The sequence below is a fragment of the Harpia harpyja genome, chromosome Z (genome assembly GCF_026419915.1).
Source record: "Harpia harpyja isolate bHarHar1 chromosome Z, bHarHar1 primary haplotype, whole genome shotgun sequence".
Classification (NCBI taxonomy): domain Eukaryota; kingdom Metazoa; phylum Chordata; class Aves; order Accipitriformes; family Accipitridae; genus Harpia; species Harpia harpyja.
The window spans coordinates 5,574,612-5,595,433 of record NC_068969.1 but is presented as its reverse complement, the minus strand read 5'-3'; the positions used below and the strand labels follow the sequence as shown (position 1 = coordinate 5,595,433).

Genomic DNA, 20,822 nt, shown 5'->3' with positions numbered 1-20,822 from the left:
TAATCCTCAATTCTGTATCCCCATTTTTCACCCAGCCTGTTACAGTCACCCTATTCCCCAGCACTCTTCAGTGATGCCCCACAAGAACAAAGGAGGTAGCACGCAGGGGCAGGCAGCCTCCCCCACGCTTGTGTATTTAACTTCAGCAGCTCTGCAATAAGCAAGTGGAAAGGAGAGGCCGAGAGTCTGCCCAGGACAGGCAGCCGGGGCTGCTTCAGCAGGTTTTGGTGGGTGAGCTGCAGGCGCCAGGCCCTGCCTCCTTAGCCACAGGCTAAGGCCTGAGCACGCTCCCTTTGGCTCTATTCAATGAAGTTGGGATAGGTGTGGGAGGGAGGGATGGCATATATACTTACAGTGGCCCAGTTTATAATATAAATAGGAGCTCCATCCTAGATGTTTCGGTTCAGTCTCACAAAACTAGTTGGTAAATTTCTCCAAGATAGCCAGGCCCAAAACAGCAACAGATGCAGCCGATTATAGCTGTGGTATAATGCCAGAACAAGATACAGGCATCATCTGGCACAGGTTCTCTCTGGTTTTAGTAGTTGAGTACACACTTTTTTTTTTTTTTCCTCCTCCTGAGCAGCACATTTTCTAAGGTAAAGTTGCTTAAGATGTTTTTGATAAGGCAGAGGCTGGTTTCCACAGCTGTTGGATGGCATATCTGATTTTCAATCCCCTCATTTAATCAGAATGCTGCTCCAATTGCTGGTCTTAAATGCTGTAGTAATCGCAACTCGCTCGTCTTTATCGACTCCGTAGGGTACAATTATCCATTATAAGTTGCAGCAGAACCTTTCTGTTTAATTATTAACAAGCAGCCCTGGGTAAGTACATTAAGTAGATGCAATGCTGGAGGGAAAAGAAAAGCTATTGCTTCTCTTGGTTAAAAAGAAAATCCTTCCTCTTCAAGCAATGAAACCTTGAGCCTTAGTTGAAATGGGCACGGGTCTTGGTGGAAAACTTGCTGTAGTGTCAAGGATTGAGAAGCCTCCAGCTCCCTGTTCTGCCTCAAACCCTATTCTGAAAGTAAGAAGTGGCCAAAACAGAGAGAGGGTAAAAAGTTGAGTGGATGTTATCATCTGAACACCTGGGAATAAATAGCACATTTAGTGGCCTTGTCCAAGCAAGCAATGAGCACACTTACCTTGCAGGTCTGACGCACAAGAACTAAGCTGTGCAATTGTGTGCTGTACAGTGAAATCAAACACTCAACTGCAATTTTTTTTCAGCCCCTTCTAAGGGCAGGGCCTCTTGTCATGTACAAACGGAGCACCTAATTTGCCCTCTGCCAGTATAGCCAGAAGGCAGTGTACATAATGCCAAACCACACATGGATGAGGAGGCCCAATGCTGCTCCCGCCTTCTGACACACACCGGCAAGGTGGTGAGAGTTCCCTGCAGCTCGCCATGCTTCCTGTAGCTGAACCGCAGAGTGGATATTTTGGTGCATCATCTTTAAACAAAATCACAGCCTGGCATTAGCAGCACCTTCCAGCTCCCACACAGCACAGTGAGGATGCGGTGCCACGCTGCCCACAACCCCACTGAGAAATCAAGGCTGTCAGGCAAACCAACAAGTCAGATTTGAACCCACAGGCATGGTGAAATGTCCGCTGTGCAGCTCTGGGAGTCCCTGTGGACTGGGACAGCGAGTGGAGCCTGCACTCACAAATCTCACCCCTTGTTTACTTTACCCTTCCTTATTGCAGCAGGCCACTAGCTACACCTAGCTGCTCACTGGCTAAGCCCCTCAGGTGCACAGAGAACCACTTCTGCATGAGTGGCAGAGGAATGCATGGCTACAATTCACAGCCATAAACAGAGACAGGATTTGTATTTAATTTTTTAATAAATACACTTTACATTAAAGAAAAAGGCCTTCAATTTGCAGTTTCCACACAGAGGGAGGTGGGGGGAAAAAAAAAAAAAAAGATTAAAAAACTTGAACCACAAAGGGCAGAGGGGAGAAAGAGGGCTCAAACTTCAATCCCAGATCCCCATGTCTTCAGGAATACCAGGCTCTGACTAGGCCAAGCCAGGATTTCAGCCTCTCATTACAGCTGGTACCACAGCAAGAATCTCCGCTTTAAACAGCCTGTACGTTCAGTTACCAAACACCCCCAAGGCTCTTCCCTGGAGGACAAAAACATCTGAAACACACTGGCGCACTAGCAGGTGTTAACACCCATTGCTTTGTTTTTTAAAAATAAAATCATATTTAAAATAAAAATATTCTCACTCCTCAACAATATTAGAAACCATGATCCTCTTATTTCACTTAGTAGTTGCATAAAAATGCCTCTTCTTTTAATTTTAAACAATTTTTCTCCCCCGAACCTACCCCATGGTAACAAGGTACTACAGGAATACAAAGTTCATTCCCTCTTTACTAGAACACCTGCCTTTTTTTTTTTTTTTTTTTTTATATAAAACTATTTCTGTTCTTTAGGAAAGAACTTTATACAAAGAAAATATATTGTGAAATATCTTCAGAAGTTTCTTTGAAGAGGAGAGTCATCTCAGCCTAAAATAAAAAATAAAAAAAAAAGGCAGAGAGAAAAGAGGCCTAACCCCAGGTCTCTTTATTGTAGAGCCTCGGACTTAGCCCCGAGCCTCAAACTGACTCAAACCAACACAGCGGATGGGCTGGAGTTCCTCAGGTTTTCCCAGGAGAAAAAGGGTTGGGGTGCTCAGAATCGGTTTCCTATTTGGTCTCCGGTCTTCTGCTGGGAAGGGAGCATCTCCTGCTGCCAACACCCCGTCTGGCAGTCACTCCTCACTCATTCAGAGACAGGATTATGTCGTCCTCCAAGTCAGAGTTATCTGAGCTGTCGGCTGAAAGAGAGACATGTAGGTTATGTTTGGTTTGTGGAAGAACACAGCTGTCAGGGCTGCTAAGCAAGGCAACGCATTCATAGTTACGAGATGGCCACCACCTGCTTAAGACCAGCAACTCCCTAACAATGATGGAGGCGGCTAGCACCATTAATGCGTTTCAAATCAATCAAAAGCAGTTAGCAAATATGCACCAGAGCTTTCTTTCCCTGGTTAAAACAGAGGGTCAAGAGGAGAGCAGCTTCTATTAGCTGGCATTTTTTTTCCCATGACAAGATGGAGAGAAGGACACCAGCAGTAAGTTACTTGCACATGAGCTGCCTGCACAAGTGCAATAGCTCTTCATGTTGGGGCTGGACAGATCTGGCAGTCCTTCCGCACAGCTGTTATTTGAAAGCAAGCTTGACAGTTCCACCAACCTGATGTGGTGAAATATGGCCTCCGTATAACGTGCATGGGGCTAATTCATTACGCAGTTAGACCCAGACTTTCTCAGTACTAGGTTCTCATTGGCCTGTCACTCCCCTCTGCACAGCACAGCAGGAGACCTCCCGAGTGAGGTGGAAGCAATCCATACATTCACAACTAGAACCTTCCTCTAGCAACCCAAAGGTTTCTCTAATGAATTTAACTACATAGCACGCGTTAAAGGTGACCTGAAAATTGTGCTTTTCCTGGTTGCAGAGACACACACACACACACACACTTGCTTTTTATCTTAAAACATAAGATCTCTCCACCCTCAGTTGTGCAAGAGGGAAGTGGTAGCAGCTCTGGCAGCAAGAGGTCTCCTGCCTTACCTTAGAGGTGACGATGGCTCTTTTTCTTATGTGAATTCATTGGATGCTGCAGTTAACTAGGTGTTAAAAATAGTTTAAAAAAAAAAAAAAAAGACACCAAGACTTCCTCTTAGCCATCTCAGTTATACTGGATCTCTAAAATGCCTGTCAAGGTAAGCAAGGCCTTCTGGAAGGTTCACCCCTTCTCAGATGCTTTCCTTAGGAAAAAAAAAGAATCACAAGCAAGCAGCAGAGGGCACAAACCCTTTCCCCCAACCCTCCTCCCCAAAGATTAGCCAGCTGCCTTTCCACTGTGTACTGATCCTAAGCTGAAGGGTCATCAGTGCTCCCAGAACAGCTACAGCCATGTAAGGGTAGTTGGAAAACACCAGCCAGTGCTGCAGTAGCTACACTTATGCAGTAAGAGGGAAAGAAGCACAAGCGAGATAACAATCCAGAAACTCTGGAGAAAGAGAGAAGCTGAGAAAGTTGTTGGTTTGTTGGGGTTTTTTTTTTAAAACACCAGAGGAAAGCTTTGAAAAGGGATCTCCTAACTCTTTATTCTCCAGTTCACCACATCACCTTCCAATTTTGAGCTCCATGTCTATAAGTAAACCTGATTGCAGTTAACTGCTTGGCAGAAGCTTATAGACCTGCCTGGAAGCTGCCATTTTCAATTACAGAAGAAAGGAGGAAACAAGAGTCAGCCATGCTGCTGGTAGGAATTCCATATATTTCTTCCATCCTATATCACACGTGCATTTCAAAAAGGGCACCCCATTGGCCCAGGAACAAGCTCTTGAAAGATCTGCACAATGCACAAACTACTTTGGACAAGACAAACAGATCTACCCTCCCCAAGGTGGTGACAAAGGACGAGGAAGACAAATTTATACTTAAAAGGTTCTCCATGGATTATTCCTGAAAAGGAAAGAAAGCCTTCTCTAAAGCACAAGGAACCAAAGCCACTCACTCCCCTGTTTCAACTGGACATGGACCTGTTGAAGCGAGTCCAGAGGAGGGCCACAAAGACGATCAGAGGGCTGGAGCACCTCCCCTATGAAGACAGGCTGCGAGAGTTGAGGTTGTTCAGCTTGGAGAAGAGAAGGCTCCAGGGAGACCTTATAGCAGCCTTCCAGTACCTAAAGGAGGCCTACAGGAAAGCTGGAGAGGAATTTTTTACAAGGGCACGTAGTGACAGGACAAGGGGTAATGGCTTTAAACTGAAAGAGGGTAGATTTAGATTAGATATAAATAAAAAGTTCTTCACTATGAGGATGGTGAGGCACTGGAACAGCTTGCCCAGAGAGGCTGTGGATGCCCCATCCCTGGAAGTGTTCAAGGCCAGGCTGGATGGGGCTTTGAACAACCTGGTCTCGTGGAAGGTGTCCCTGCCCATGGCTGGGGGCTAGAACTAGATGATCTTGAAGGTCCCTTCCAACCCAAACCATTCTATGATATGACTCTATGAACTGTTCTTTGAATTTTTTTTCTTTTTTTTTTAAGTACACCCACTGTATGTCATGGAGGTTCATCCAAAATACAGCAAGGGTCTGCAGTAGGAAGCACTCTAAATACACCACCATGCCTCAGATCTGTACTTTGCAACAGTGTCAGTGCCTTTACAACTTTTAATTCTGGAATACAACATAAGCAAAGGAGAGGGAAATTTTAATTGCTCTTGCTGGATGAGAAACAAAAGCAAGCCAGATGAAGCTGAAGTCAGAGAAGAAGCCACAGAACCCCACACATCAAACCCTGTGCAAGGACCATGCATACATCAGCCTGGCAGAGCTGCACTCCCTGCTTTAATTTCCCAAAGATGCTGCTAAGCAACTGAACAGCCACAGGATGGGCTGGCTGCAGCTCCACAGCAATACCAGATCAAAGTTCTGATCAAGTGGTTCTATCCATAAATGGTGTACAGATGTGGCCCTTTCATAATACATAGTGCTCTACAGAGCACACTTGAAATAACTATCAAGTAGCACCTAGCTGTTACAGGAATAGTTATTGAAATGACCTGAACTTCCCCTCCATTCTGCCCCTGGGACAATTCAAGTTATAGCACTCTGGGTGCTCTCTTAATAGCTTCTGGCCCTGCCCCCCCTGAGGAAACAGAAGTGGAGTTGTGTCAAGAAGGTCCTGCCAGCTACTGGGACAGGCAGTAGTTATCCACAATCCCAAAACACTGAACTGCAGTATGCTATTAATGAATTTGACCTATGTAAATGTCCTATGTGGCCCTACATTTTATACCTACTACCTTCAAGAGAACAGCAGACTGACCCCATAGAGTAACTCTGGCAATCTGATGTGGCCACATCCTTAAAAACAATTGAGCTACATTCTAACAGAAAAGAGGGACATGAATGAGTCTGCCAGCCACATTAGTGCCAAAACACACCTGGCATGCCGAATCCTCCAGCACTGACAGAGAAGATTGATTCCCACCTCAGCTCTCACACTAATCTCCTATCACTGAAGGACTTCAACCACCATACACACTGTAATTACTCATCCTTACCAACGTTTTAACTCAAGTTAACTACATTATCCCCATTTTACAGCTTGGAAATTAAAAAGAACTAGAGTGACTTGGCCGTGCATACTTGAAAATTGTGCTGCAAAAAAGGGAACAAAATCTTGTGTCACAAATCCCAAGCCTGATGCTACCCTACTCACCTTCTCTTTCCTGTGAAGCCTTTTTCCAAATTGAATTGCTACATAAAAAGTTCAGACCTTTCTTTCTTAATACACACACGCACACACACACTCTCTCTCTCTCTCTGTTAACTTTTCAAATCTCTGTATCTATGGAATGCCAGAAAAAGAGAACAATTTAAATTTTATCCCAAAAGTTATGTTAGCTTCAGAACAGTCTAAAAAAGGAAGTGAAGTCAGAAATGCCATGTTGGTTTTGCACTTTAAGCAATTACAAAAGAGAAAGAATAGCACCAAGGACCAAAAATGCTTCTCTGTCCTTACAGGTACAAATAAGGCAGAGAAGACAGGTGAGGTAACAATTCAACCAGTGTCCCCCTAAAGGGCAGGACAGGCAAGCAATCAGACAAGGCTTCTTCACATGGAGTTTCTTGGCCTGCGAAGCTCTCTGGGAGCACCTGAAGAAAGGAGATACCTTCCTTTCCAGAACTCACAGTTGTTCTCTCAGATAAGAGCTGTTTTTACCAACAGGTTACTTTGAGAGGCCATGGGTGAACAAGCATGATGATTTCTGCCTGTCATATCAGTTAGGGGGGAAGTCAGCTAAGCCATTTCAGGGAAGATTTAGATGTTGCATATTTGTCAGGACATTAAACAGAGGACAAGGTCACCTGTGGTTACCAAGCTGAGCACACACTTACTGTCTCCAAGAATCAGCTCGACTTCCTCATCAGCATCAGAATCTTCATCTTCACCATCATCTCCCTCTTCCAGGAGGTTGGCAAGCTCCTCATCATCGGAGGGGGAAAAGTCATTTTCTCCATCCTCACCAGCATTCTCATTGTTCTCATCCTCCTCCAGCTCAGCCTCCAGCAGCTGGTCTGTATCTAGTTCATCAAGGTCATCTGTATCATCATCATCTTCATCATCATCTTCCTCCTCTTGCTCTTCTTCCTCCTATAAAGACAGCAAAAATAGTCCATTGCAGACATTAAAACAAACGTAAAATGGAGTAAGAATAATTGAAGAAAACATACCTATAGTTTTCACTTCTCCCCATATCCAGACATCACACATTATAAACACCTTCCCATCACCCATATAAACACTTTCTCTCTACAACTACAGAACATGACACATGCTAGATCATTTGCAGGCCTGCAAAGTCTTATCTGCAAAATGCTGGTACAACACAGGTACCATTGGCTCAAGCTCCTCTCCAATACTGGCCATCAACACGTCACCACAATGCACTCTTGATAAGGACATGCAATAAGACCCGTTAATCCATGGCTTTGTTGCTAGTCTTATACAAACTAATTTAGTTTCAGTTGGACCAAAACCTCTACATTGCATCAAACAGCATGCACATTCAGTCTCTCAGTCATTCCTGATTTAGATGAGATGTAAAATGTAGGAAAACATACTATTAGCCTAAACCAATCCCTCAATCCCTCAGCTTCAGATGATAGTACTGTTTAAAGCAGCTCAGAAGTCTCATCTTTGGCATTTACCTGTGGATCAAGATCCTTCTCTATCAAACCATAAGAATTTGCATTCAATAAAGCAACTGAATTCCTCATTGTACAGATCAAATCCAGAAGTCTGCGTCTAGCAGATAAAACTGAGTGAGGAAAAGCTGTTACAGTCCTATTGTTCTTCCAGACAAACGAGAGGCCAAAAAGTGCCATCACAAGCCAAGCTTCAGGAATTCTCCAAGACTCAAAGAAAGGGTTCAATATACCTGCACATCTCCTCAGTCACACCCTTTTTCCCTGACAGAATGCTCTCATGTGGCAGGAAGGCAGCTCTCAAGCAGTTCAGTCTTAATTGCCCCTTTGTTTTGGGAGGGAACACATTTTGCAAAATTATGAAGCAGTTAAGATAGATATTTAACAACCCACTTCAAGGGTTAGTTTGGTCCTCAAGCTTACCACACTAACACTGTGCTGTTTAGACTGCTGCATTTTCAGATCTAAAAGGACAGAGGAAAAAGACCTTACTGTCATGTCCCTAACCTACTTTTTCTTCAGTCAGTGCTATAAAAAAAAATCCACCACACCCACACAAACCCAACATCTGTCCTAGGCAAAAGAAACAAGGAATGCCAAAAAGCCTGGGCAGATTTTATTGTTTCTTCAACTTGCGAAAGGCAGCCAAGTCTCCTCTACTGACCAGAAGTGCTGTGTTATTTAAATGGAGATTACAGTATAAAAACATTGGTTTGCTACATAGTTTTCTTTCTGAAAGAGCTCATATTAACTATAAAATCTAAACAACATGTATTAAAGCCTGTGCTTATTTTAGGCGATTACAAACTTTACTTTGAGTCAATGAGTCCTCAAATCAATGGACACTGCTTTTCGAATTGTATACACACTGGGAGAGGAAATATCCTACTTGTAGTTTTACACTGCAGTGCAATATTGAGCATAATTTTCCATAAAATATATTGAATGGAGTATAAAAGCTTTTGCCTTAACTTTTACTTTTGTTCTATGCAGTATCTACAGAGAGACCAATGTCTTAAACTTTATTACTCTATTCAGAATTGAAAAACTGATTAAAAACTGAAAAGGCAGGAGAGTTTATTTTGCTTTTTCAGTCTCTAAACAACTCTGAAGCTGGAAAGGAGGAGATCAATTTATTTTAAAAGCTTGGAAAAATTAAGCCAGGTTTTTCAGTGTCTGGAGACAGACACACAACTGTAGACATTAGGGAAAAAGTGTTTAGAGTCCGTGTAATTGAAACCTAAAGGATTCTGAAACGAGTTAGGTACCCTCCTAGTTTCCACATCTGCGGAATTTCTGAAAGCATTTTTTTCCTAAATATCTAGCCCACAATGACTTAAAAGACAATGTCTAAACTACTGAATTTGATTATGTTTCACATTTAATGTATTTATTGGAAACTGAAATCCCATTTTATCAACATTTTCACTCAAGCTTAAAGCAAGGCATATATAGCAATACCATCCTTCAAATATAAGATGAAGTGAAATACAGTTGTATAAAGCTAAAGATTTCTTCTGGCTGACAAGAATAAGTGCCAAATTACACAGAAAGCGTGTATGTTTAGCTGCAAAATAATTTTGAAGGATTATACCAACCAGTGACGAAAAAATCCTTTGTAAAAATACAAATAGCAACAGAATACTAGAGAACTGAAATAAATGTTTCCACCTTTCCAGTTCAAATTACTTATTCTGAAGTAGGCAATTAAAATCAGGCCACGCTTATTTAAAAACCACCTAAGAACAGTAAGATGAGGTCTAAATTATACTTGTCCTTGGTAAACCAGAAAACTGTGAAAACCACACTATAAGAAGTCATGTGTGCATGTGACAGAGAGAGCACAACATGCACGCACGTCCTTACCGAGCTGAATGAGTGACACAGAACACAGTTCAAGAAGAGTGATCTTTAAGTAGTGAAAAACCTGTACCTTGTCATGTTTTAAAGAACACAAACAGGATCCTGGAAAATGTGATGCTTCTGCTAAGTAACAGGCAAATTAATTCTACAATAGCTTCTGAACAATCTCCAAACACAAACCTCTGCAGGCACACTGCAATACTCCAGTCTAGAAACACAAGGCTTGCATATATTTGGTGAGATCTCTTTTAGGAAAGCACACTGAGCTTCTGCACCCAAAACCAATCTGTGGGACATATAGCTGAGAAAGACTCCACCTGGTGTTTCCTCACACCTAACACCATCATATGTAAGTGATATCCAGTCTGTTAATGGGTATCTAGGCTGTATCCTCATCAGATACCACAACTGTCTCACATACGGAATCCATATACAGATAAAAAAATGACATGCCTTCCCCAGTGACTCATGCAAGCATACTGAGTAAGAGCAGTGAAAAAAAATCCTTGTGCAATGTCACAAGGGAAGATGGGCAGAACAATTATTCCAAACCAGATCTGGATTTGTGAAGGAAAAACCTGCAAAAGCAAGCTCCTACCTACTCATTGGTAGTTCCCAAGAGCTTTGGGCAATGACACAGGTGCTGCTAGAAAAAAGAACCAGCATGCACATCTATGCAAAACAAGCATGCACCTGTGCTTATCTTCCTCATTGGAGTTAACTGATCCACAGAACCCATAGACTAAAACACTCTGTATGACTTAAACAGTATCAGGGAACTGTTTTAGCCATCACTAACTCCTTTAGATGCCTAAAGATATTCTTCTATTTGGGCTGCTCTCTGTAAAAGCTGCTTAGATCAGAACTTGAACTGTTCATGGGGTCCTTGTATTCATCCTCTCCTTCCTTAGAGGATATTTTCTTCCTTCTCCAACAGAAGCCACTTCACAGCTACCAGTTATCTTCACAGGAGGCACAAGGGTAGTATAGTAGAATCACAAACTGACCATCTCATAACCTTCCCTCTGTAAAACATTTTACCTCACTATTAGCACTCTGACTCACTGCCCGATACTTCTGCGTGCCTGCTCTACATCCAGGTGCACTATTATTACAATACAGCCAGACCAAACCCCTAGCTTCCAATGTAATTCATGTAAGATTACAAACGATCCCAACCTGAGGCTATGATGGAGGAAAAAAAAGAAAAAAAAAAACCTAATTCTCCCTTTTAAATAGAGCAGGCAACACTCAGAGGGACATGATGGAGCCCAGCTTTTGAATTAAGGATGTCACATTGCTACCCATTTTAGTTACACGGTGATTCAGGTATATTGATTGCTTGTAGGTACCTAACCTTAGGATTAACTTAAGGGAGCTTGACCTTGATAGGTGCCAAGAATAGAACAGTTTAAAGTAGAGTACCCATTGACACCTCATGAAACTCAATTTTGTGATTATGTATTATATAGATAGGTATTAATTTCATTATCATATATTATATGATAGTGAACACAAATACTAGGGGTTTTCTGTGTTATCTTCACAATACTGCACCAGTATTACTCTTCATCTCCAGCATACACAGATGTCACTACATAACGGCTGCAATGCAGAGGTCATTATAGTATCAACATACCTGGATGAACAACTCTTTCTGCTCTTCAGAAACACAGCATTGCAATTATAATAAAGGAATTTTAATCTAGGAAACACCCACCCTGTTTCATACACAAAATGGCTTCCTGGCCCCACTTTTCTGCATAAATACTTACGGTGCTGACTCACCCCAGTTAAAGCAAAAAGGCTGCAAAAATAAGGCAATGAACAAAGACAAAGCTGACAATTTAAAGTGAACAAGACAACAAAACAAAACCCCAGTTATAATTATAAGGGGATAGCAAAGAGGGAGGCTGCAGCTTCAGTGTGGAATAGCTATCCACAGATGTAAATAGGATGTCCACACAGGGACAGGCCCCTGTTTAACTTAGAAATTGTTCAACTCAACTAAAGAGTTAATTTGACTCATCTACTAGCCTAGGTTAGGCTGAAAAAAGCCCATCCATACAAAGGGATTGTAACAGTTAACACAAAAAGTCTTAAGAATGTAAGTCAGTAATGTATAGTATCATCAGCTATATACTTTAGACAAGTATAAAGGATGCAGGAACTATCAGTTCTTCTAGGGTAAGACTGCAAAATGGGGCAATTAATTTAAGTATGCATCTTAGTGAGTGTTGAGAGATTTCTCTAAATCACCAAAATCCACTAATTCACTTACACAGTAACACATAAATAGCTTCAACACACAGTCTGTGACTCTGGAACTACTTTGAGGATGATTAAGAGAGCAAACGTGATTCACGTCAGCTTTTTAACATGCCTGCATACAGGCAGATTTACAGAAATGTACAAGAAAAGCTGGACGTTAACTTACAGAATCAGAAAAGTTGATTACATAGCAAAGGATTATCTCAAGATCATCTCAAAGCAAATTACTGGTAACTTAACTCTACTACTACTTTGCAGTCTTATGTAAAGATTTAAAAAGCCAAGTAGATTTGGTTCAATTAATTTATCATTTGTAACTACAAAGGAAAAAACTAAACATCTCCTAAAGGAATAGCATATATAGGGGTGGCAGCACTGTAACAAAAAAATGCTTGACCTAATTCTTCATGTTGCCAGTATTTACAGCTCGTTCAGAGCTTAGTAAATAGCCTTTGCTCTTGTTCAAGCATTATGTGTTTTCTTCCATACTGTTCTTTGATGCACATTTGCACATACTTCATAGCCTTTCATCATCATCATAGACTTTCTTACTGTTCCCCTTTACCCATTCATTTTGCACATAGAAAATTCACAAAATTTGTCTTTTTGGGTAGTACAGGTTATTGATACTTAACATATTCACCAGTGTTCATCTCTCAGAAAACATTCAAAGACTCAGGAAAACCCCAGACTTTCACTTATTCAAACTCCGATGCAAAATACATGTTAACTAGGCAGAACTTTGATTTTAACATATTTCTGCACTGTATTGTAACATTAAATCAGTGTATGTACAAAGTGCTTTCAGGAAGTATGGCTTACAGCACTGCAGATCTGCAGTATATAAAAATATACCAGCTTGCTTTATAAGCACTCTTAAGACTCTTTATGGAGTTTTCTTACATTTCTTGAATCCAAAAATTTTGTATCACCAGATGAACAGAATTTGAGACTCCTCAACTGCAGATTTACACTAGGCTGGCTGTTAGCTGCCAAGAGAAGATCCCACAGGTCTTTTTTGATTGTTGATATTAGGTTTGGAAACCTTAACTCAGTTTTTAAATTTACAGGTGACTGATTTTTTGTTTATTTGACATGGTTTCAGCTGTTACAAAAAGGTTCACCTTTTCATATAACACCTCTTTCACTTTTTCTTCCTCTACTAGGCATTGATTCACAGTCCAAAACAAGTATTTACATCAATAGTTTTCTGCCCAGCTTCCTCCGTTACTGCTCTATGAACTGTTCAGCTGTCATCATCTCACAGCTGCTCCTTCCCCAGCCCCATGCTCACCTCCTATCATCACTTCCAAGTCAATACCTCCCACCTGCAGATGCTTTCCAGCAACAGTCCCTTCCTCTGAAAACACAGTCTCTATTGCACCTCTCAGTTTGAATCATGCTATATGGTACTACTTTAACTATTCTTATTTTCATCTATGAGGCTGCCTTTTCTCTACCTGCAAAATAGTTATCAATCACCAGTGAAACTTTTCCCACTTTTTCAAATCTTTCAGCTCATATTTAATTTACTTCTGGCTATTGGTAGCCAAGTCTAATCATCTGCTGGTAAGCATCTGCTTCTATAAACTGTTTATTTTCTCTGGTTTTGGGGGGAGGGTGTTTGGTAAAGAAATCCACAGTTCCCAGAGTCTCATTATTTTGGTCAATTTGTTTGCTTTGGCAAGAAACCACCTACTAGTTTACTTCTCCCTCTCTTCCACCCTCTTCCCCCAACTTTCTCCTAGAGAGAAGCAAACTCATTTTTAGTAATCTGGTCTCTTCCAAATTATCAGTATTATCTTAATTACTACCTATTTGCAGCATGGGAATGGGCTTTGCTTTCATAAAAAAACAACATATGATCGTTGTTCGAATACAAGTTCACTGAATAATATTTCACTCCAGGAGTAAGTCTCTCCTTGTTTCAGTAATTTATCTTTCTCCACAGACAATCCCCTTGTCATATCTTCTGACAATTGTTCTCTTCCCTTCCAAAGCATCTGTGTAGCATATTGGTACTTCTGATCCTTTGCTATGCAATTCTCAGGAGTGACAAAGTGACAATGTCTGGTTTTCAGTCACTTAAAGAGTTTCTATCCAAATCCTCCCCCACCCACTTCTTAACACTCCCTGAACAACGGGCAGTGGAAAAAGCTTAACTATAGCCAACAGTCCTTCTAAGGGGTCAAGGAATTTTACATCCTAGATTACCTAGTCTCCATACTTCCCCTCAGCTAGCAAGCCCAAACTCACTTCCTATTATCATACCATTAAATTAATTCTAAGTATTCATCTCCTTCCCATTACAGGGCTGCACCTACTTTTACCTTCTTGGCTACTTCAGTGTTAGAATTTCTGCTTCTTTATAGCCATTAATGAGGTCGCAGAGCCAAAAATGTAGAAGCCTGGGAATGTGCAGAAGTTACTATATGTAACAAGCAAGGAATCTTACCATAGGCTTCTATGCAGATGTAGGTATGTGCAGATTTAATACAGGAAACAGCACACAGCATACAGTATGTCACAGAGGCAAAACATGGAGTGAAGAAATAAAAAAGCAGTTATTCTCTTAGTCTATGTCAGTAGGTTTAGCTTGTCTAACAATGACTACTTACCTGTGATGAATGAAAATGCATCCATGACACAGATAAACAAAAACTTTAAAGTAACAGGGCCTCTGTTGGATTGGCATGTTCAGTTGGGACTCTTTTGACCAATAGTCTGGTTTTGCCTATGAAATGTTTTCATTTTAACATGACTGCATGTACCTGATGATACACAATCTAACTTCACAGTCACTATCCTCTTTGAGACATGTGCAAGTCACCATTTCACAGTTGCTATATTCCTTAATGCTAGGGATAAATGTGTTCTAATTTGACTATTATATTCTCTGTGCTGTAGGGCTCAGAAATAATATAAGGAACCCAGAACCAGGTGCAGTTTCTGAATCTGCTTCTCTTCCTTCCTCTCATTGATCTCACACTCTCACTCCAAAAAATAAGCCCATTCCTTTAATTGCATGACAAAACCAACAGTGTGTAAAGGAATTTCAAAATTTGGCAGGTAAATGAACTCTCCCTCTATGGACAAGAATTTGTTCCTTTATTTTCTCAAGCTTCTGACTGACATTTCTCATCACAGCTGAGGCAGCTTTTATTTTCTTGGATCCCAACTACTCTGGGAATTCTAGAAAGATGTGTTAGGTGAGAGGAAGTCAACCTTTGATTTGTGTCACTGAACAGGCAGAATATGCTTTTATCTCTGCTGAAGCTGTTTTAATCCATAATACTAAGTCTAGCCTTCTGAAAACTCCAGTTACTTTTGGCTTTCCAAGAATTTCCTCTGTTTGCACTGACAGCTAGTGAAACTAGATTCTGAAACAGCAAAATAGGCTGAAACAGTCACAGTTCTTTGCTACTATCTAAAAATGTGGCAAGTAGTACAGGTACTGGGAAAACTTTTTTTATTACTTTTTTGAAATATCTGTTTTGGAGGATGCCTGTTCAAAAGATGTGCCTGTTATGTAAACAGGTCTTTGATGGAAATCACTCTTTACTTAGCCTCCCCGGCTGCAACTAAGTTCAAAGATTCCTATTAAGGTGTGTAATAAACACATGTATATTATTATCAGTTGACACTTTTGTCTGAAAATAATTGTTCCCAGCTATTATCCTGTAAACATTTCATCTCCAGCAAGATTTCAAAACAAACCATATCTTCAAATGTTACAGGAACAGCTCCTGAAAAATTAAGGGTCTCTGATGGCATAAATCATTCTAGGCAGCTTGTAGTGACAAAGCACCACTATGGTCTGGTGGTTCTCAAATACATGTGCCAGTACGGATTAAGGTTTGTGGGGTTTTTCCTCAGCAAATAAGTAGCCGCATGAAAACAAACCTCTACCAAACCAACAGCAATAAAAGTACAGTGGAATTGCTGTTGCAGGCAGATACGGGGAGAGTCCTAAAATAGAAGTAGACATTGGGATCACAAAGATCACATAGAAAGCTGAGGAAAAACATTCTCCATCTTGGTTAAACCACACGTTAGAATGGTGATTGTCTTTTGAGTCTTTATTGCCTTATCTCCAAAGCTTTCATTTCACATCACCTAGAATTTTCTAAACCAATGCAAGAAGACAAATTACACACCTACCATCACCATTTCGATAGCCCAGAAGCACTGCAGGATAATTAACAGTTCTTCAGTTCTGGCAAAAGAAGTAGAACACACTTTATAGGACAGGGACAGCTAGGTGAAGTAATCTGCTCCTGAAGCTATAAATCTCTCTGAACATGACAATAACTAAGAATACTACTTGAGCCTCACGGATGCAACATCATTCACATGTACCACAGAGAGAAAAATAGGCCTTAAAGAACTAATATGGAAAGAAAAACTAAAATATAGAGGTAAAAATGCACAGACTGAAAATCCTGTAACCCACGCAGAAGATCACATCGTCCAGACTTAAGTTTCACAGTTTTGAGTCTACTCCGTGGTCAGGCAGTTACCTTAGTTTTAGCTTTTCTGATCACTTAGTATTTCTGAAGTCTCCTTTTCTAGTCCGTAGCAACTGCTATATGTCATTTCTAGGTCAGATCAGTACGTTCACTTTCCTTTGCATCATTTCCTCTGAAATTCCCGGTCTGCCTCACTAGAGAAGACAGTAGATTACTGAGTGAAACAGGGGGATACTAATCAGCCAAGAAAGGGAAATAAATAAGAATTAAGCAAGCTAACAACCAAAATATGGTCCAGCATCTGTACCAGTAGCTCAGATACCCATCTTATTTTAGCTAAGCGTAACTCTGAAGGAGTGTATCAAAACAGTGGCAAATGAAGGAGGAAGAGGAGGAAGATCTTGCTGCAGGACTGAAGAATAGCAAACTGCCTATTTCCCCACAGACTGAACGTAGTTTTGGAAACATTTGTGAGTGAGACTGTCAGTCACTGATGGACCATTTAGACACTCACCCAATAGTGAAATAATGCACAAAACCCTTATGAAAGTTCAAGGCAGAAAGACTAGTATTTTTGGAGTAAAACATCCAACAAAAAAGCTCACAAATGGGCTCTTGCTAAATGTGTTACACCTTCACTTTCCCTCATTTATCATAGTAAGTACAGACCACAGAGTATCAATATCCATTTAGCATTTGTTCTGTTTAGCAAGGCTTGACAACTCTGGATTACTAGCCGTAACTAGGAAAAGGCAGCTTTCCAGAGATCTCATATGAAAGGCTAGTATAACAGCCAAGGAAGAACCCAGCTACAGTGGTGCTATTCTGAAGTATTTCAAACAGAACCATAAATATTTACTGCAGCAGTACCATGCACAAGCCAGCTAAGTCAGCTGATCATTTAATTTGAGGGTAATTTAGGTAACAGATCAGTTGATTTTACAAGATTTGGTTTGAGAAAGGGGGAGCAATATAGTTGTTTTGTTTCATCGCTTAAATGAGAGAAGGAATTGAAAGATATCTATAGGCCAAATACCCCTGCTAGGTTCATTTTACAGACTCTCAGTCTTTTGCTTTTCAAAAATCTGTCACAGAGCTATCAGTTGACACTTGTCAAAACTGACATCATGAGGCATCAAAATTTAAAGTAAAAAATGTCAGGCAGATATTTTTCTCCACAGTTCTTAACTTGTCTCAAGCACAATTTTTAAAGCAATTTTATTCTGCATCACATGACTTCCAAGCAAGGCTTGCCCATCAAACGTGCTTGTATTTGAGTACTCATTAGTTCCTGTACAGGCAAAAAACCCTGTACTCGTGGACCCATGTAGATCTTATACAAAAATATGTGTATGTATAAAGTCAAGGTGTGAAGATATAGGGACCAGATTATAAAAATCTTGACCAAAGAGATATCAGATTAATGTTGATTCACATGGATCTCCCCCCAAACCACTTTCATGAAAAAGATCAGAAAGCATCTTCTTTTAGCCAGAAGGTGTTTTAGAATACCTGTGAGAAATCCCAACAAGTTTGAAAGTTTATTTCCAATTTTTCAAAGCCTAAATCACAGAAAGTAACTAGGCAAGTAGTAAACACCTACATTTGTGTGAGCATATGCATACACAGAAAACTCCTGTTCATCAGGAAACAAATTACTCTTATTGGCTTTAACATACAAGTGTGCCAGAGGGATTCTGCCTTTATTCTGGAAAACCGCTACTCATTCTAGCTCAGTTCTAGCTGGATGTCTCTATGGAGAGAAAAGCCGTATTTTGTAAGCCTAAGACTAGAACAAACCTGGAGGACCAGCAATGAACAGCTACAGGACAGAGAACAAGGGGTTTAGTTTATGTTTTGCTGAATATATACAGATTGAATTGAATTTGGGTTCCTAAGTGCTATTTATATTAAAATCAAATCTCTCTTACTAAAGAAACTTGACTGTAACCATCCCTAGAAATCACTGTCTAGGAAACATCTATACACCCCAGAAATGAAGACCATAAAAAGCAGCAATTATGCAATATCAACTAGTCACTCTTAGCTTGCAAATCAATTCCAGAGCAGCTTTGTTTGAATACTCCATAAACTTTACAGAAAAGCTTTTAGCATACTTAAATTCTGCCTGGGGCCACCTCCATTTGTAAGACAGGAAGCGTCCCCAGTCACATTTGATGGATGAGAGATACCTTATCTCTGCTTGGTACCTAGTGTTACAGTCTGGAATCAACAGCATTCAGACTGCATCCTCTTATACAAATACACATCTCCACTTAAGTCAACACTTATCAGCGATATCGCAAAACAGTGTCTTGATAGCTGCTAGTTAATCATTGTACAATGCAAAAATCAGTTTCTGCTACAAGCTATTTTTTGAGATTTTATAAAGAAAAGGTGAATAAGCTTACTGAATGTGAACAAAAACAGTGGAAGCAGAGACAAAAATAGAAACTATTGCCCCGAGGCAAGCACTGGATGGCTAGAAAGTAGAAACACTTTGGAAGGAACACTAATTTCCCCCTGCTTTATTGCTTCCCAAGGAATTCTACTCTTCACCCATCCTAAAAGTTCCTAAACCAAATCCATCCAATCTAGGGATAGAAACAGTGACCAATGATCTCATAAGAATGCCAAGACTTCAACTGCAGCCTTGTAGCACATTTAAAGGACAGGGTAGCAAACTATGTGCACAAAACAGAACTACTGCTTTATCTTCAGAATTACAGTGAAACTGTAATAACAACAACTAACTGAAAAGAAAATTACACTTTCCTGGGATCTGCTATCCAGTCTTCTGAACTAGAAAGTAAAAGTTTTAACCTAGCAACAGGAAGATTCAGAGACAGAAAGGGTATCAGAAACCCAGCTTTCCACACAGTCTGGAAAAATCCCACCAAAATATTACCTTCTGGCATTCTTTGGAAAAAGGTAAAGTCAGCTTTTCTCACAGGAGATACAAATATACGATTTACTAGAATGCAGACACCAAAGAGCAGAGAATAATGCATTTAAAATCTTTAGGGAATTGAAGCATAAGGTCTTTGCCTGTTAAAAAAAACCAAAAACCCGACACCCAAAAAGCTACAAATTTGTCTTTAATTCTCATTGTGCTGTAGTAAGTATTCTGTGCTACTGTGTATTCTACCAACTGTACCCTGAAGAGCACTTACTGCAGTTCTTAGCTCTTTTGTCAAGTTGCCAGAGATCAAATGGCTGATCTGAGAAGGAAAACCAACACATCCCAATGCAAACCTACAGCTTTCTTTAAAATTCTTAAAACATTTTGCTGTGTAGAAATACTGTGCAGTTTCACTGCATTAGTCACAAGTTGTGTCTCATTCAGACAATGGTGACAAGTTATGCCCAAATGAGAGACTTGGAATTGAAAAAAGGAAAGCCTCCAACACTACTGTCTCTACTGGGTGTCAAAATATTAAAAAAAAAAAAAAAGGCAGAACAAACAGCAAAGTTTCTGATCAAGATCAAAACACTTAAGGAAATTAATAAATAATAAAACTATAAATTGTCATGTTGGTTTACAGTGCACAAAGTTAATGTTCACACAGGTTCTGCATAGATAGTCTTACTTTACACTGACAGTGAAGTGATCTACTTCACATTAGGTGAGCCCAAATGAGGCATCTGTACTTTATGGGTAATAAAAGAACACCTGTGGCCTCTCACATGTAGATGGCTAACAGCTAGTCTTGAACAACCAGGTTAATGCTATACTTCTCACCTGATCTTCTTCTTCATCCTCTTCATCTTCTGCCAAACGCTGCCTGCCCACTTCATACAGTCTGCAAACTGTATCCATGTTCATGGCATCCATGCTCCCTTGATTCTGAAGAGGAGATGCCCACACAGCAGTTAGCCTCAGGAATTAAGCTCAGCATTCACATTCAGTGTTATATCTGATCTCAACCACAGAAACATTACCAAAATCCTTCCCTCCCATTTACTAGCAGCAGTACAATTAGCACTAAAACCAAGTCTTTTTGGTTTCAAAGACCAGCCCAGGAGTGATGCAAACATCTACTTACTGCTTCTGTCATCCACAAGCTCACTCTTACTAGTAGACTTAACAAAACCTTTACTGAATATCCTTAACATGCTTTGGGTTAGTTCTCACCTAACCGCACACCACTTCTTTTCAAATTTGCCTCCCTATCACATCATTGAACCATATGCCTTGAGAGAATGCTAAAAGCTGTCATATAGCAAGAGTTCCAGAAGACAGCAATCTGACACCCCAGCAACCACTGCTGCCACATGCCCTGAAGTAACATTTCCAATGACTCCTATAAAAGAAAATTTTCGTATCTTGGTCTCACAATCTTAACAACTACAACTTCAGTAGTTAAACATGAAGTTTGCCCTACTACAAATTCTTGACTCTCTTTTTTTGGTCTGTAAGGATCAGT

General features: G+C 40.4%; 1 protein-coding gene across 9 annotated transcripts in view; it reads right to left on the bottom strand.

Moving 5' to 3' along the window:
* Positions 1-1,833: 1,833 nt before the first annotated feature.
* The window catches only part of DCAF1 (DDB1 and CUL4 associated factor 1), a 54,500-nt gene continuing 35,511 nt past the window's right edge, over positions 1,834-20,822 (bottom strand). For 2 of the 9 annotated variants that reach the window (XM_052776034.1, XM_052776035.1), the window contains exons 22-24: positions 20,138-20,242; positions 6,983-7,238; positions 1,834-2,838 (exon numbers count right to left, since the gene is read on the bottom strand). In XM_052776034.1, coding sequence (XP_052631994.1) covers positions 2,780-2,838; positions 6,983-7,238; positions 20,138-20,242 — 420 coding nt within the window. In that variant the 3' untranslated portion in view covers positions 1,834-2,779. The other 7 variants (XM_052776037.1, XR_008233374.1, XR_008233376.1 and 4 more) reach the window with 7 other exon arrangements.